A 16,538-nucleotide genomic window follows, 5' to 3' on the forward strand; every position below is an offset into this window, starting at 1 on the left:
TGTTCAAAATTTATTTATCTATCCTTGCCATAAAAACATTCAACGAGGTAGCCTCAACTGCTTCACTGGGCAGGGAATTCCACAGATTCACAACCCTTTGTGTGAAGAAGTTCTTCCTCAACTCAGTCCTAAATCTGCTCCCCCTTATTTTGAGGCCGTGTCCCCTCGTTCTAGTTTCACACGCCAGTGGAAACAACTTCCCTGCTTCTATCTTATCTATTCCCTTCATAATCTTATATGTTTCTGTAAGATCTCCCCTCATTCTTCTGAATTCCGATGTGTATAGCCCCAGTCTACTCAGTCTCTCCTCATTAGTCAACCCGCTCAACTCCGGAATCAACCTAGTGAATCTCCTCTGCACCCCTTCCAGTGCCAGTATATCCTTTCTCAAGTAAGGAGACCAAAACTGTACATAGTACTCCAGGTGTGGCCTCACCAGCACCTTATACAGCTGCAACATAACCTTGCTGTTTTTAAACTCCATCCCTCTAGCAATGAAGGACAAAATTCCATTTGCCTTCTTAATTACCTGCTGCGCCTGCAAACCAACTCCTTGTGATTCTTGCACAAGGACACCCAGGTCCCTCTGCACAATAGCATGCTGCAATTTTTTACCATTTAAATAATAGTCCATTTTGCTGTTATTCCTACCAAAATGGATGACCTCACATTTACCAACATTGTACTCCATCTGCCAGACCCTCGCCCACTCACTTAGACTATCTATATCCCTTTGCAGACTTTGTGTCCTCTGCACACTTTGCTCTGCCACGCATCCTGGTGTCATCTGCAAATTTTGACACGCTGCACTTGGTCCCCAACTCCAAATCATCTATGTAAATTGTAAACACTTTTGGAGTGTGGGAAGAAACCGGAGCACCCGGAGGAAACCCATGCAGACACGGGGAGAAAGTGCAAACTCCACACAGACAGTGATCTGAGGCCGGAATCGAACCTGGGTCCCCGGCGTTGTGAGGCAGCAGTGCTGACCACTGTGTCACCGTGCCGTCCCTTATTGACTGTGATCTTATTGAAACACATACGATTCTCAGGGGATTGGATGCCGAGAGGAGGTTCCCCCCCCCCCCCCCCCCATTTGTGGGGAGTCTAGAACTAGGGGGCACAGTTCTAACATCAAGCGTCTCCTTTTTAAGACTGAGATAAGGAGATTTTCTTTCACTCTGAGGGTCACCAGGCTGTGGAATTATTTTCCTGAGAGAGAAACAGAGGCTGCGTCATTGGATGTATTCGAGGCTGAGTTAGACAGATTATTGATCAACAAATGGAGTCAAGGCCAAGGGGGAGAGGGGTGGGAAACTGGAGTCGAGACCACAATCTCACAATCAGATCACCAAGAAACCTGTGCTGGCCCCCCAATGCCGACACTATAGTTAAGAAAGCCCACCAACGCCTCTACTTTCTCAGAAGACTAAGGAAATTTGGCATGACAGCTACGACTCTCTCCAACTTTTACAGTTGCACCATAGAAAGCATTCTTTCTGGTTGTATCACAGCTTGGTATGGCTCCTGCTTTGCCCAAGACTGCAAGGGACTACAAAAGGTCGTGAATGTAGCCCCAATCCATCACGCAAACCAGCCTCCCATCCATTGACTCTGTCTACACTTCCCGCTGCCTCAGGAAAAGCAGCCAGCCTAATTAAGGACCCCACGCACCCCGGACATTCTCTCTTCCACCTTCTTCCTTCGGGAAAGATACAAAAGTCTGAGGTCGCGTACCAACCGACTCAAGAACAGCTTCTTCCCTGCTGCTGTCAGACTTTTGAATGGACCTACCTCGCATTACGTTGATCTTTCTCTACACCCTCGCTATGACTGTCACACTACATTCTGCACTCTCTCCTTTCCTTCTCTATGAACGGTATGCTTTGTTTGTAAAGCGTGCAAGGAACAATACTTTTCACTGTGTGTTAATACATGTGACAACAATAAATCAAATCGAATCAATGAACAATCAGATCAGCCATGATCTTGTTGACGGGAAGAGCCAAATGGCCTAGCCCTGCTAATTCTTGTGTTCTGATGTTTTACTGTTCTGCTGGAGTTGGCGTTTGGTGCTTGGATGCTTTGGCTTTGAGATTTCGATAGAAAAATAAGTGTTCAGATTGTCTGGGATTTTGTTTTTGAACGTGGGGAAAAGAAGGGATTTATTTTTCTGGCAGTCCAGATGTGGGGCCTGTGATAGGCCTGCAGTTGCATGGGGAGCATTGTCTTCAGCATCTGTGGAGCAGCCCCGAGTCACATGGAGTCGAAACATTAACTCTTGCTTCTCAGACGCTGCCAGACCTGCTGAGTTTTCCCAGCGCTTTCTATTTTATATTTCACATTTCCAGCGTCGACAGTGTTCTATAACACGTTGAGCAAGGATACAGTGGATGACACAGGCCTTGGAAGTGGAAAGATTCTGCATAAAATTAAGGCTTGCCCTTGCTGCCAAAATTTTATTTATACGCGTGTTTACCAAGTTGCTGCAGAGCGATGACCTCTGTCCTCCAGCTCCATCTGGTGGTGCGGTTCTGCCATTGACACGTGGAAAGTTTTACTGAACTAACTGGCTCATGGTCTCCGAAAGAAAATCCCTCAAATGCACTGGATCCAAAACAAGGTGTGGGGAAGTTGAATGATCAGCGTGAAGTGTTGGGAGGTGCTGATTGTGTTCAACCCAGGCAGGGACTTCCTCGCTTTTCAAGAGATAAGTGGGAGAAATCGGAAAGAGATCCTCTCTCCAAGTTAGGGCGGCACGGTGGCACAGTGGTTAGCAGCACTGCTGCCTCACAGCGTCAGGGACCCGGGTTCGATTCCCGGCTTGCGTCTCTGTCAGTGTGGAGTCTGCACGTTCTCCTCGTGTCTGCGTGGGTTTCCTTCGGGAGCTCCAGTTTCCTCCCACAGTCCAAAGATGTGCGGGTTAGGTTGATTGGCCATGCTAAAATTGCCCCTTAGTGTACCCGAACAGACGCCGGAATGTGGCGACTAGGAGATTTTCACAGTAACTTCATTGCAGTGTTAATGTAAGCCTACTGCGACACTAATAAATAGACTTAAATTTAACTTTAACATTTACCTAATGCATCCTATTGGAAAGCTTGGTTCTGACCGATTTATATTTCTGCGTACGGTCTCTGTCAGACATTCTGTCACCTCGTTCTCCTCCCGGTGCTGAGAGATGCTTCAGGACATTTTAGGCTGTTTGGTGTTGTATTTTATCAATATAAGGTGTTGACTTTTCCCCAGATGCTAAACCATTTTCTGTCATTTTTTGTGTTTTAAAGGTTGAGGAAAATAAAAGAAATTTTCATCTTTGGAAAACCGGAGGTGTCTGTAGTGGCCATTGGCTCAGAAACGTTTGATATTTTCCGTCTATCGAATGCAATGACATCCAAAGGGTGGAACCTCAACACCTTGCAGTTCCCTTCCAGGTGCGTCAGTCTCCCCGTGTATACTCTCCCCGTGTATACTCCCACTCTCCCCGTGTATACTCCCACTCTCTCCCTGTGTATACTCTCTCCTCACTCTCACTCTCCCCGTGTGTGCTGCATCCATGCTGCCTTTCCCTGTGTATTCCTAGGTTTTGGGATCCAGAGGAGGAGGAAATCCTGCTGACTCCTCCTTGGCCTTTATTATACTTGTACAACTTACGTGCAACATACTTTGTCATACTTGTTACAATCCCAGTTTATGTTGAACTTAAACTTGTACCTTGTTTCTAACACGCACAATATAAATTACTTCAACTATCTCTGTTTCCTATCACACATATAAAAGATGAAATTAATTGCAGTGTGGTTTAAAGTAAAGGTTTGTAAATGACAACCACCTGATCCTAGATGTCTGGAATCTTTCTCTGTAATTTGCTGTGTTTGTCTCTTGTTGTGCACTCGGGTCAGAGGAGTGTTCTCCTTTGCGAAGATATCCTAGGCTCAGAAAGTTATAATTCAATTCCCCAAAATTTGATTGAGTCCCATGCTGATCTTCTGAACACAGGACTGGGCTCTCCCAGCAAGCTGTTCGTATTTGTAAGGATCATTTGCAGAGAGAAACTGGACCACAGGTTTTCAGACAAGGTGGGGTCAGAGTGACTGCTCTTGATATCAACGATGCATCAAGGAACCCTAGCAAAATTGAAGTCAGTGGGAATCGGGGGGGAATCTTTCAACTGGCTGGAGTCATACCTGGCACAAAGTCAAGATAGTGTGATTGTTGGAGGTCAGTCATCTCCGTCTCAGGACATCAGTTCAGGAGTTGCACAGGGTAGTGTTCCAGGCCCATTTAGGTCCAACCTAGGCCCAACTGGGCTGCTTTATCAATGACCTTCCCTCCGTCATAAGGCCAGAAGTGGTGATGTTCGCTGCTGATTGTGCGGTGATCAGTATCATTTACGCCTCCTCAGATATTGAAGTGGTCCGTGTCCATACGCAGCAAGACCTGGACAACATTTGGGCTTCAACTGATAAGTGGAAATTAACATTCGTATTGTACAAGTGCCAGGCAATGTTCATCTCCAACAAGAGAGAATCTAATAATCACCCCATGACATTCAATGGCATTACCTTCACTGAACCCCCCCCCCCCCCCCCCAACCCCAATCAACATCCTCAAGGTTATCGCTGACCAGAAATTTTACTGGGTAAGCCATGTAAATACTGTGGCTACAAGACCAGGTTAGAGGCTAGGACTCCTGCGACAAGTAACTCGCCTTCTGACTCCCCAAAGCCTGTCCACTATCTACAAGGCACAGGTCTGGAATGAGATGGAATACTCTCCCTTTGCCTGGACGAGTGCAGCTCCAACAACACTCGGGAATGAGTTTCCTCCGGGTGCTCCGATTTCCTCCACAGTCCAATGTTGTGCAGGTTAGGTGCACTGGCCATGCTAAATTGCCCCTTAGTGTCCCAAGATGTGGAGGTTAGATGGATTAGCCGTGGTAAATGTGTGGGGTTACAGGGATAGTGTGGGGGGGGAGTGGGCTGGGTAAGATGCTCTGTCCGCGAATCAGTGCAGACTTGATGGGCTGAATGGCCTCTTCTGCACTGTGGGAATTCAATTCAATTCTATTCTAAATTGTCCCTTAGTGTCCCAAGGTGTGTATGTAGGGGATTAGTAAATATGTAGGGTTATGGGAATAGAGCCTGGGTGGGATGCTCTGAAAAGAGTCGGTGCAGACTCAATGGGCCGAATGGTCGCCTCCTACACTATGGATTCTATAAATGCCAGTTCTTTTAAAGAGAGCTACACTCATTCCTAACAGTTTCAGTTTTAGTTATTTCCTCAGTTAGATGTTACTTGCGTGCAGCGTGCCTTACAGTCACTTCTAACACTGGCTCAAATAAAAATATCTTTCCTTGCTGACTACTTGTTTGATAAATAGAAGGGGGGAAGGGGAGGGGGGGGGGGAGATACAACCAAACATTGAGACTGCCTCGCACCCTCGCTGAAAGCCCAGTGACTGTGATGTGAAAGGTTGATGAACAGGAACTGATTGAGGGTCCATGATGCCTTTAACCAAGATAGCCTCTTCTCTTTCAGCATCCATATATGTGTGACGCTTCTACACACCAGGAATGGAGTGGCGGACCAGTTTGTCACAGATGTGCGTGAAAGTGTGGTTGAAATAATGAAGAATCCTGCGGAGAAAACCACTGGCAGGGTAAGGGTAAACCGTCAGGTCAGGACTTGGGACGGATGGGGTGTAATCTGCTGCAGAAAAGTGTTGGATGGCGACTTGCGTTTATGTAGGGCTTTTCACATCGAGTCATAGAGGTTTTTTTTTATTCATTCGTGGGGTCTGGCCGTCGCTGGCTGGGCCAGCATTTATTGCCCATCCCTCGTTGCCTGTGGGCAGTTGAGAGTCCATGATGCCTTTAACCAAGATAGCCATTGCTGTGGCTCTGGAGTCACATGTAGGCCAGACCAGGTAAGGACGACAGATTTCCTTCCCTAAAGGACATTAGTGAACCAGATGAGTTTTTCTGACAATGATTTCATGGTCATTGATAGATTCTTAATTCCAGATTTTCTTTTATTGAATTCAAATTCCACCATCTGCCAGGTTTGAACCCAGGTTCCCAGAACATTAGTTGAGTTTCTGAATTAATAATCTAACAAGAATACCACTAAGCCATTGTCTCCCCCAGCGTGGAAACAGGTTCTTCGGCCCAACTTTTCCATGCTGCCCTTTTTTTTTAAACCACTAAGCCAGTCCCAATTGCCCGCATTTGGCCCAAATATCCCTTGATAGCCATTTTACATGAAAGTACTGTGGAAGAAAGTAACATGCAGTCAAAGCTTTTCATCTTGCACTCATCAGGACAGATACAAGAATGCCAAATTTCAAAGGGAACAGCAATCTATACTTGTTGCTTCCTTTGAAATTTGATATTCTCGCATCTATCCTGAGTGTAAGATGAAAAACTTTGACAGCACATCTCTTTATTCTACTAAGTGACTATTAGGGGCGGCACGGTGGTTAGCACTGCTGCGTCACAGGGCCAGGGACCCGGGTTTGATTCCCGGCTTGGGTCACTGTCTGTGTGGAGTTTGCACATTCTCCCCGTGTCTGCGTGGGTTTTCTCCGGGTGTTCCTGTTTCCTCCCAGTCCAAAGATGTGCGGGTTAGGTGGAGTCGCCATGCTAAATTGCCCCTTAGCCCCCCTGACACTATCTAGGGTAAATGCATGGGGTTATGGGGATAGGGCCTGGATGGGATTGTAGACGGTGCAGACTCAATGGGCCAAATGGCCTCCTCCTGCACTATAGGATTCTATTTGCTTTTAACATGGTAAAATTCGTCAAGGAGCTTCACAAATTGACGCATAAGGAGATAGTGGGATCAGGTGTCTGTTCCAGGGGGTAGGTTTTAAGGAATGTTGTAAAGGAGGAGAGGTTTAGGATGGGAACTCTGGAACTTAATTTCTGGATTTCATTTCTCCATTGTGAAGGAATCGAGGAAACTAACACCTTTCCCCATCCACCTGCCTGCTGCTGTCCAGTTTGTGGAGTCTGAAACACTCAGCCTTCCCAATCCTGGTATCCCACCGGTTTGACCAGACTAATGTTTGCTTGCCCCAGTATTGCTGCTGGTGACTCAGCATCCATAATCTTATTTCAGCAACTTGGAACATTGCGCTGCATCTTAGAATTTAAGTGTCAGCTTATTTCACCCTCGTTCGTGCTTGTTGGAAATGCCTGGGTTCAAAACCACCCGCAAGTTTTAATTTTAAGGTGCCTTTCACTTTTCCATTTTAAAAATGCGTTAAAAGGAAAAGAGATCTTGGGGTACAGGTTCATAGCCCCTTGAAAGTGGAGTCACAGGTGGACAGAGTGGTGAAGAAGGCATTTGGCATGCTTGGTTTCATTGGTCAGAACACTGAACACAGGAGTTGGTTTTAAAGTTTATTTATTAGTGTCGCAAGTAGGCTTACATTAACACTGCAATGAAGTTACTGTGAAAATCCCCCAAGTCACCACACTCCGGCATCTGTTCGGGTACACTGAGGGAGAATTTAGCATGGCCAATGCCCCTAACCAGCACGTCTTTTGGACTGTGGGAGAAAACTGGAGCACCCGGAGGAAACCCACGCAGACACGGGGAGAATGTGCAGACTCCATACAGACAATCGACCCAAGCTGGAAATCTTGTTGAATTTGTACAAGACATTGGTAAGGCCACACTTGGCTACTGTGTGTACAGTTCTGGTCACCCTACTATAGAAAGGCTATTATTAAACTAGAAAGAGTGCAGAAAAGATTTACTAGGATGCTACCGGGACTTGATGGTTTGAGTTATAAGGACAAAGAACAAAGAACAGTACAGCACAGAAACAGGCCCTTCGGCCCTCCAAGCCTGTGCCGCTCCTTGGTCCAACTAGACCATTCGTTTGTATCCCTCCATTCCCAGGCTGCTCATGAGAGGCTGGATAGACTGGGACTTTTTTCCCTGGAGCCTGGGAGGCTTACGGGTCTATAAAATAATGAGGGGCATCGATCAGCTAGATAGTAAACATCGTTTCCCAAAGGTAGGGGAGTCTAAAACTAGAGGGCATAGGTTTGAGGGGAGAGATACAAAAGTGTCCAGAGGGGCAATTTTTTCACACAGAGGATGGTGAGTGTCTGGGACAAGCTGCCAGAGGTAGTAGTAGAGGCGGGTACAATTTTGTCTTTTAAAAAGCATTTGGACAGTTACATGGGTAAGATGGGTATAGAGGGATATGGGTATAGAGGGATATGGGCCACATGCGGGCAATTGGGGCTGGCTTAATGATAAAAATTGGGCGGCATGGACAAATTGGGCCAAAGGGCCTTTTGCCGTGCTGTAAATCTCTATGACTCAGTAAATGGATAACGCAAAAGCGTCTCAGTGAAAATAAATTTTTAAAAACGCTCAAACTTGACCGGGGAATGAAATTGAGGTTGACAAATCCAGTTACGACATTGTGAGGGCTGAGAACAAGTGTAATCGGGGAGGGGGATAGCTGCATTTGTGAGTTGGGGGCTGAGATTCATTCAGATCGAGGCTTTGATGATCAGATGTAAGAGATGGAGTAGATTCGGTCATTATTGTTGTCAGGTGTGTGTTCCCTCACTCATGCCCAAGCATCTTAATCCTCGCAGTGTTTTGTTGCCTGGTTTACAGTCTGGTAGCGACTGCTAGGGGACTGACGTCAGAATAGATGAGCTGCACGGAACATTGTGAGGAAGCAACACTGCGTTTGCTGCAGTTGTCAAACTGTACCCTAACTCGTGCCAAGTCTCATTCACCCATCTCCGTGCTCGCTGATCCACATCCGCTCCTGGCCTGACTTCACCTCGATTTTAAAATTCTCATTCTGGTTTTCAAATCCCTCCCTGTCACCCTCACCCTGTCATTTCCTTCAGCCATGATGTGGAGATGCCGGCGTTGGACTGGGGTGGGCACAGTAAGAAGTCTCACAACACCAGGTTAAAGTCCAACAGGTTTATTTGGTAGCACAAGCCACAAGTGGCTTGTGCTACCAAATAAACCTGTTAGACTTTAACCTGGTGTTGTGAGACTTCTTAATTTCCATCAGCACCATCGCTCTCTGGTTGCAACCTCTTGCTCATCATTGGTTTTCATCCATTGTTGGATCGTGACCTCAGTTCCCTGAACCCTATGCTCAGCAATTCCCACCCTAAACCCACGGGTGGCACAGTGGTTAGCACTGCTGCTTCACAGTGTCAGGGACCTGGGTTCGATTCCCAACTTGGATTACTGTCTGTGCGGAGTCTGCACATTCTCCCCATATGTGTGTGGGTTTCCTCCGGGTGCTCCGGTTTCCTCCCACAGTCTGAAAGACGTGCTGCTTGGGTGCATTGACCGTGCTAAATTCTCCCTCCATATACCGGAATGTGTCGATTTTTGATCTGATTTGATTTATTGGAGTACTGTGCTCAGTTCTGGTCGCCTCACTATAGGAAGGATGTGGAAAAGATTGAAAGGGTGCAGAGGAGGTTTACAAGGATGTTCCTGGATTGAGTGGCATGCCTTATGAGGATAGGCTGAGGGAGCTCGGTCTTTTCTCCTTGGAGAGACGTAGGATGAGAGGAGACCTAATAGAGGTATATAAGATGTTGAGAGGCATAGATCGGGTGGACTCTCAGAGGCTTTTTCCCAGGGTGGAAATGTCTGCTACGAGAGGACGCAGGTTTAAGGTGCTGGGGGGTAGGTACAGGGGAGATGTTAGGGGTAAGTTTTTCACACAGAGGGTGGTGGGCGAGTGGAATCGGCTGCCGTCAGTGGTGGTGGAGGCGAACTCAATAGGGTCTTTTAAGAGACTCCTGGATGAGTACATGGAGCGTAATAGGATGGAGGGTTATAGGTAGGTCTAGAAGGTAGGGATGTGTTCGGCATAACTTGTGGGCCGAAGGGCCTGTTTGTGCTGTAGTTTTTCTATGTTCTATGTTCTTATTATTGTCACCTGTATTAACAGACAGTGAAAAGTATTGTTTCTTGTGCGCTATACAGACAAAGCATACTGTTCATTGAGAAGGAAACGAGAGAGTACAGAATGTAGTGGGGATTTTCACAGTAACTTCATTGCAGTGTTAATGCAAGTCGACTTGTGACACTAATAAATAAACTTTAACTTTAAACTTAAAACTGTTTTGGATCGTGACTTCAGTTCTCTGAGCCCTAAGCTCAGGAATTCCCACCCTAAACCTCTCCACCTCTCTCTCTTTCTTTGAGACGCTCCTTAAAGATTTTGATCATCTGACCTAATATCTCCTTATGTGACTCAGTGTCGCATTTTTGGATAATAATCGCTCCAGGGGCATTCTGATTCACAGGAAGCGCTCTGTAAATGCAAGTTGTTGGTTTGTCATGGACATTAAGTTGATGCCCATCAAGCAGACTGACGGTAGATCAACTTCAGTAGTTTATTTGGCTTGAGAGGGGGGTCACCTGTCAGACATGTCTTGATTCTCTCTCTCTCCCTCCCTCCCTCTCTCCAGGGTGCCATATATGGCATGGCGCAGTCAATTCCTGATCGTTCCTTGGTTACGGAGATATCACACGGCTTCCTAGACTGTCTGTACAGCACTGAGCTCCCCAGCGCTGAGAAGAACCACATGAATGGAGCCTCGGCACAGCACTGAAACACGTAGAAACCAGGTTTTTTTTAAAAAGGAAAAATAAAAATCATGGATTGGGTGGCAGGAAGGAACTTTGGAACGCAATCTGACCGGTCTGAGGTGTTGGGAGTCCATTCCTCTTCCGTGATTTTTTTTTTTTGCAGACTCGATGGAAATGTGGAAAAATGGCAATCAGATGTACTGGGGAATGCCGTCAGTGATTTTTATACCACTTTCAAATCCCCAAAGCCTTTTCTTTGTACTTGTAAAAAAGGGTTTTATCCCCAAAAATCATATCTGGAATTCTTTAGACGTTACAAATGTGAGGTCAAAACTTAAAAAAAAAAATTCCAAGAATTTTGAGTGAGATTTTCCAGTGAAATGAATGTGGGTTTTACCTCAATATTGATCGATTTAGAGACTCAGCAGCAAGTGGTAGTTCACCTTGATGCCTTTCTCCTTTAATTCTTTTATTTCCAAGAAATGTTTTTGGCAGAATCTTTCTCAAAGGAGTAAAATAGTTTGTGGATTAAAAGTTGCTGCTGCTGATTTCTGTGTGAATGGAGAACTGTGATAACTGCACCCGGAGCAGGTTAGTGCTGGGGTATCACCAGGGGGAAGGGAGGGTGGGAGGGAGGGAGTGGTGGACAGTTGCAGTCCACATGGACCGCACAGGCGACGGCCCCAAACACCCCACTTCCTCCCCCCCTCCCGCCAAGCTCTTGTTCAATGTCGTCCTGGATGCGGCATGGTGGCACAGTGGTTAGCACTGCTGCCTCACAGTGCCAGGGACCTGGGTTTCGATTCCCGGCTTGGGTCACTGTGTGGATGTGGAGTTTGCACATTCTCCGCATGTCAGTGTGGGTTTCCTCCGGGTGCTCCGATTTCCACCCACAATCCAAAGATGTGTGGGTTAGGTGGATTGGCCATGCTAAATTGCCCCTTAGTGCCAGGGGGGACTAGCTAGGGTAAATTCATGGGGTTATGGGGATAGGGCCTGGGTGGGATTGAGGTCGGTGCAGACTCGATGGGCCGAATGGCCTCCTTCTGCACTGTAGGGATTCTACTTCGCTGTAATCGGGCCAATTGAATGCTGGTCACTTACCTATTCTGTACCATGCGTTGCGGGTGGTAGGGCAGGGGAAAATCAAAACTATCGGAAGGACTATTATCTTCTGAATCAGTGAGGAAGGTGGGAGAAAGGTGTGTGCAGGGGTGGTTTGACCTCTGAATGCACTGCTGCCTCACAGCGCTAAGGACCTGGGTTCGATTCCTGGCTTGGGTCACCGTGCAGAGTCTGCACGTTCTCCCCGTGTCTGCGTGGGTTTCCTCCGGGTGCTCCGGTTTCCTCCCACAGTCCAAAGATGTGCGGGTTAGGTGGATTGGCCGTACTAAATTGCCCCTTAGTCCCCCTGACACTATCTAGGGTAAATGCATAGAGTTACGGGGAGAGGGCCTGGGTGGGATTGTGGTCGGTGCAGACGCGATGGGCCGAATGGCCTCCTTCTGCACTGTAGGGATTCTATGATTTGTCTGGTCCCAAGTTTTTTGACACATTTCAGAATGAATGTTGAGCTTGCACTGCCTCAAATATCGTTTGGGTGGTTTTCAAAAGAGTGACGCCACCTCTAGTTGCCCCCAGTTAACGTGAGACCTCTTTAAACCCCAAACTAGACGTGGTTATCATCGGTTACGGACAGGGGACCTACTTTAATGCTGCCATAGGAATTACTTCCAGGATTTAAATACAAAAAAAAAATTGCTGTGCAGATATTTTCTGATTTGTTTGAAGTAACGGAATATTATGACACACACCTGGTTCAAAGAAAACACCTGGATTGCTCCCTTGAGACTCTGCGAATTCAACTCACATTGTCCATTTTTGTGCGGAAGTGCTCACTCCATTGTTGGAACTGACGGTTTAATTACTTCAAATTGTGTGTCGCCGTCTTTGTGTTTGAGTTATTTTAGTGTCAGTGCTTTGGATACTGTGCTCCAACGCTGTAACAAAGCCTAGGGCCTCTTGTGTGGCGATTCTGATGCTCTGAGATGCTACATGTAACAAGTATTCACACAGCGACCTATCTATGCAGGACTTGAACGCTTGTGAATAATTACATCGAGATTTTAACGGTACTTTCAATGCTGTCTTTAAAACCATGCTGTTTCTTACTAATCCTGAGATCCTTGAAACACACAATCCCTTTTGTTAACCTGGGCTCTCAGTGCACTCAGTAATAGCTGCTATTCTGGGCGAGTTAACTTTTTACACCCCTCCCCCTTCAGATTTATCTGTTGCCAATGAAACTCTTATTGCTGGTTTCTCCTTTACTTTTTCGTTTCCCCCATCTGGTGGTCACAGGCTTAGTCTCTTTCTGAGGGGAACTTGGGACATGTGAACTTGTAGGAGGCTCAATCTCTGCGAAATGCCCTCCATTTGAAGTGTGACATGCAGGAAATGTCCCAGACTGTAAATGGACTCCCCGCTTGGCAAAGCAGATGAACTGTGCACCACTGCAGGAAACTGCCAATGATTGCACATTTATTTCCCCTCTGTCACAAGCGCTTTGAGGATAAAGTGAAGAAAAAGAGACACAGTTCTATTCTCCTTCTTGCCCAGAGTATCTGGAGTAGCGCCAAGAATGAATCTGCACCCCCGCAATGAATAGAAAGTCATGATGTGGAGATGCCGGCGTTGGACTGGCGTAAACACAGAAGTCTCACAACACCAGGTTAAAGTCCAACAGGTTTACTTGGTAGCCAAAGCCACTAGCTTTCGGAGCGCTGCTCCTTCGTCAGGTAAGCGTGAGTGCTGAACTCCCCCTCACCTGACGAAGGAGCAGCACGCTCCGAAAGCTAGTGGCTTTTGCTACCAAATAAACCTGTTGGACTTTAACCTGGTGTTGTGAGACTTCATACTGTTAATGGAGAGTGGCATCACACTGAAGTTGGTACATTGAAACAGTGTCACAACTGCCTCAACATCATTTTAAACCAGTCAGACTGGTTTCCCATAATGACTCGAAAGGGCTTTATTTCATACTGTCCTCAGAACTCGAATGTTGGCAAAAAAAAAGATTTATGCACAATTTTCTGACTTTTGATAGGAGGTCCGCTACCCTTTTTAGAAACTTTATAAAATCAACACTTGCCAAGTTTCCCCCTCACCCCGCATGCAACACTCTGGTCTTTTTCTCTTTAAGAGTCTGTAAACCCATTCCATTTGCTACATTGCTGTTTGTACAAAGCAGATGCAGGAGGTTCCTTGATCACTTTCAGGCTCTGGATCCTCTTGCATAGTCTGAATAACTGGGCTGTGCTTCCAGTGCACCCTCTCTGTCACTGGGCCGTTTCCAGTGTGCTCTGTAACTGGGTAGTGCTTCCAATGTACTCTGTCACTGGGCCCTGTTTTCAGTGTACCCTCTCTGCACTGGGTCCTGTTTCCAGTGTACCCTCTCTGCACTGGGCCCTGTTTTCAGTGTACCCTCTCTGCACTGGGCCCTGTTTCCAGTGTACCCTCTCTGCACTGGGTCCTGTTTCCAGTGTACCCTCTCTGCACTGGGCCCTGTTTCCAGTGTACCCTCTCTGCACTGGGCCCTGTTTCCAGTGTACCCTCTCTGCACTGGGCCGTTTCCAGCGTACTCTAACTGGGCCCTGCTTCCAGTGTACATCTGTCACAGGGCCCTGCTCCTCTCTGAGGAAGAAATGCTTGAGTTTGCAAAGTGGATGTAAACCTCTGTTGGTTTTCCTTTCCACTTTCTGGATTTGATGAAGGAATTCTCCCCCCCCCATCCCCATCCTGTGCCACACATTTCAAAATGGGGGAGATACACAGTCCCAGCAGTTCTCTTTGATTTGCTTACTCGAGCTACCATAAGGCATGACCTTTTGTCCTCTTGCATTGTTTCAAACCCATTCCCACGTTGAACAGAGTTGTGCTTCGGAGATCAGTAACATGTTTCTGAGACAAAAGTTGTGGAACTCTACGGTTAGCCAATGTGAGGGCACTATTCTAACTGTCGGTTTACTAGTTGGAGCTTGTATGTATTGTGAAGTTTCTAGTTAGTCCTCAGAGAGGGGATTTCCTACACCTGGTTATTTGTATCTGGACAACAACCCCCGCACCTTTGCGTTGTTAGTGTGCAAAATGATCTGAATTAATTCATCGTATTCATGTTTGTAATTGAGATTTGGTAATAAACTTAATTTGTTAAAACTGTCCATGTAGTTTGTCTCTTTTGTACTTTAATGTTGACTGTTTCTTCTCTGTGTGTATGTGCGTGCGTGCACTCCCTCCCCAATCTCTTGGTGAACTCTGACCTTCTTTAAAAGCTGTTCATCCCCAACATCATCCAGTTGTGATGAAAGGTCACAAGAGCTGAAACGCTCAACTCTCTTCACGGATGCTGTCTGATCTGCTCAGTGTTTCCAGCACTTTCTGTTATATCTCAGCCTGGTCGGCTAAGTTGGTCAGTAATGGGGACTCCTAATCCCTGGGTCATTGTTAAGAAAGTAAGGACAGATTCATGAGAGTGGTTTCTAGGGATAAGAAAATTCAGATATGTAGATCGGGTGGTGGAGTAGGGACTGGTCGTCTTGACAAGAAGGCTGAGAGACACAACAAAGAGAAACAACAAAGAACAGTACAGCACAGGAAACAGGCCCTTCGGCCCTCCAAGCCTGTGCCGCTCATTGGTCCAACTAGACCATTCATTTGTATCCCATTCCCAGACTGCTCATGTGACTATCCAGGTAAGTCTTAAACGATCCCAGCGTGTCTGCCTCCACCACCCTACTTGGCAGCGCATTCCAGGCCCCCACCACTCTGTGTAAAAAATGTCCCTCTGATATCATCTGAGTTATACCTCGCCCCTCTCACCTTGAGCCCGTGACCCCTCGTGATCGTCATCTCTGACCTGGGAAAAAGCTTCCCACTGTTCACCCTATCTATACCCGTCATAATCTTGTATACCTCTATTAGGTCTCCCCTCATTCTCCGTCTTTCCAGGGAGAACAAGCCCAGTTTACCCAATCTCTCCTCATAGCTAAGACCCTCCATACCAGGCAACACCCTGGTAAACCTTCTCTGCACTCTCTCTAAAGCCTCCACGTCCTTCTGGTAGTGCGGTGACCAGAACTGGACGCAGTACTCCAAATGTGGCCTAACCAGCGTTCTATACAACTGCAACTTCAGACTCCAGCTTTTATACTCTATACCCCGTCCTATAAAGGCAAGCATACCATATGCCTTCTTCACCACCTTCTCTACCTGTGCTGCCACCTTCAAGGATTTGTGGACTTGCACACCTAAGTCCCTGTGTTTCTATACTCTTGATGGCTCTGCCATTTATTGTATAACTCCCCCCTACATTAGTTCTTCCAAAATGCATCACTTCGCATTTACCCGGATTAAATTCCATCTGCCATTTCTCCGCCCAATTTTCCAGCCTATCTATATCCTGCTGTATTGCCCGACAATGCTCATCGCTATCCACAAGTCCAGCCATCTTCGTGTCATCCGCAAACTTGCTGATAACACCAGTTACACCTTCCAAATCATTTATATATATCACAAATAGCAGAGGTCCCAGTACAGAGCCCTGCGGAACACCACTGGTCACAGACCTCCAGCCGGAAAAAGACCCTTCGACTGTTACCCTCTGTTTCCTGTGGTCAAACCAGTCAAGGTGAAGCCTTCCTTCGTCAACCGTTTTTGTCACTTCCTCAAAAAACTCCACCAAATTTGTAAGCTGGCTGAATAAAATACTTAAGATTCCTTTCCCTTACGGATGTAATCCCGGTTGGGATGTTTCGTGTCAGGCAAGGTCAGGGGGACTATGATTTTTTTATACATTCATTTGTGGGACATGGGCGTCGCTGGCTGGGCCAGCATTTATTGTCCATTCCTAGTTGCCCCTTGGAGGGCAGTTGAGA

The 16,538-nt window shown here is 46.7% G+C and overlaps 1 protein-coding gene across 8 annotated transcripts in view; it reads left to right on the plus strand.

Annotated features, from left to right (window-relative positions):
- sgpl1 (sphingosine-1-phosphate lyase 1) overlaps window positions 1-14,823 on the plus strand; it is an 81,713-nt gene extending 66,890 nt beyond the window's left edge. For 7 of the 8 annotated variants that reach the window (XM_078199358.1, XM_078199360.1, XM_078199363.1 and 4 more), the window contains exons 12-14: window positions 3,288-3,434; window positions 5,542-5,662; window positions 10,485-14,823. In XM_078199358.1, coding sequence (XP_078055484.1) covers window positions 3,288-3,434; window positions 5,542-5,662; window positions 10,485-10,628 — 412 coding nt within the window. In that variant the 3' untranslated portion in view covers window positions 10,629-14,823. The remainder of the gene's footprint in view (window positions 1-3,287; window positions 3,435-5,541; window positions 5,663-10,484) is intronic. The other variant, XR_013495629.1, reaches the window with a different exon arrangement.
- The last annotated feature ends 1,715 nt before the right edge of the window (window positions 14,824-16,538 follow it).

The sequence above is a fragment of the Mustelus asterias genome, chromosome 28, assembly GCF_964213995.1.
Source record: "Mustelus asterias chromosome 28, sMusAst1.hap1.1, whole genome shotgun sequence".
Taxonomy (NCBI): Eukaryota; Metazoa; Chordata; class Chondrichthyes; order Carcharhiniformes; family Triakidae; genus Mustelus; species Mustelus asterias.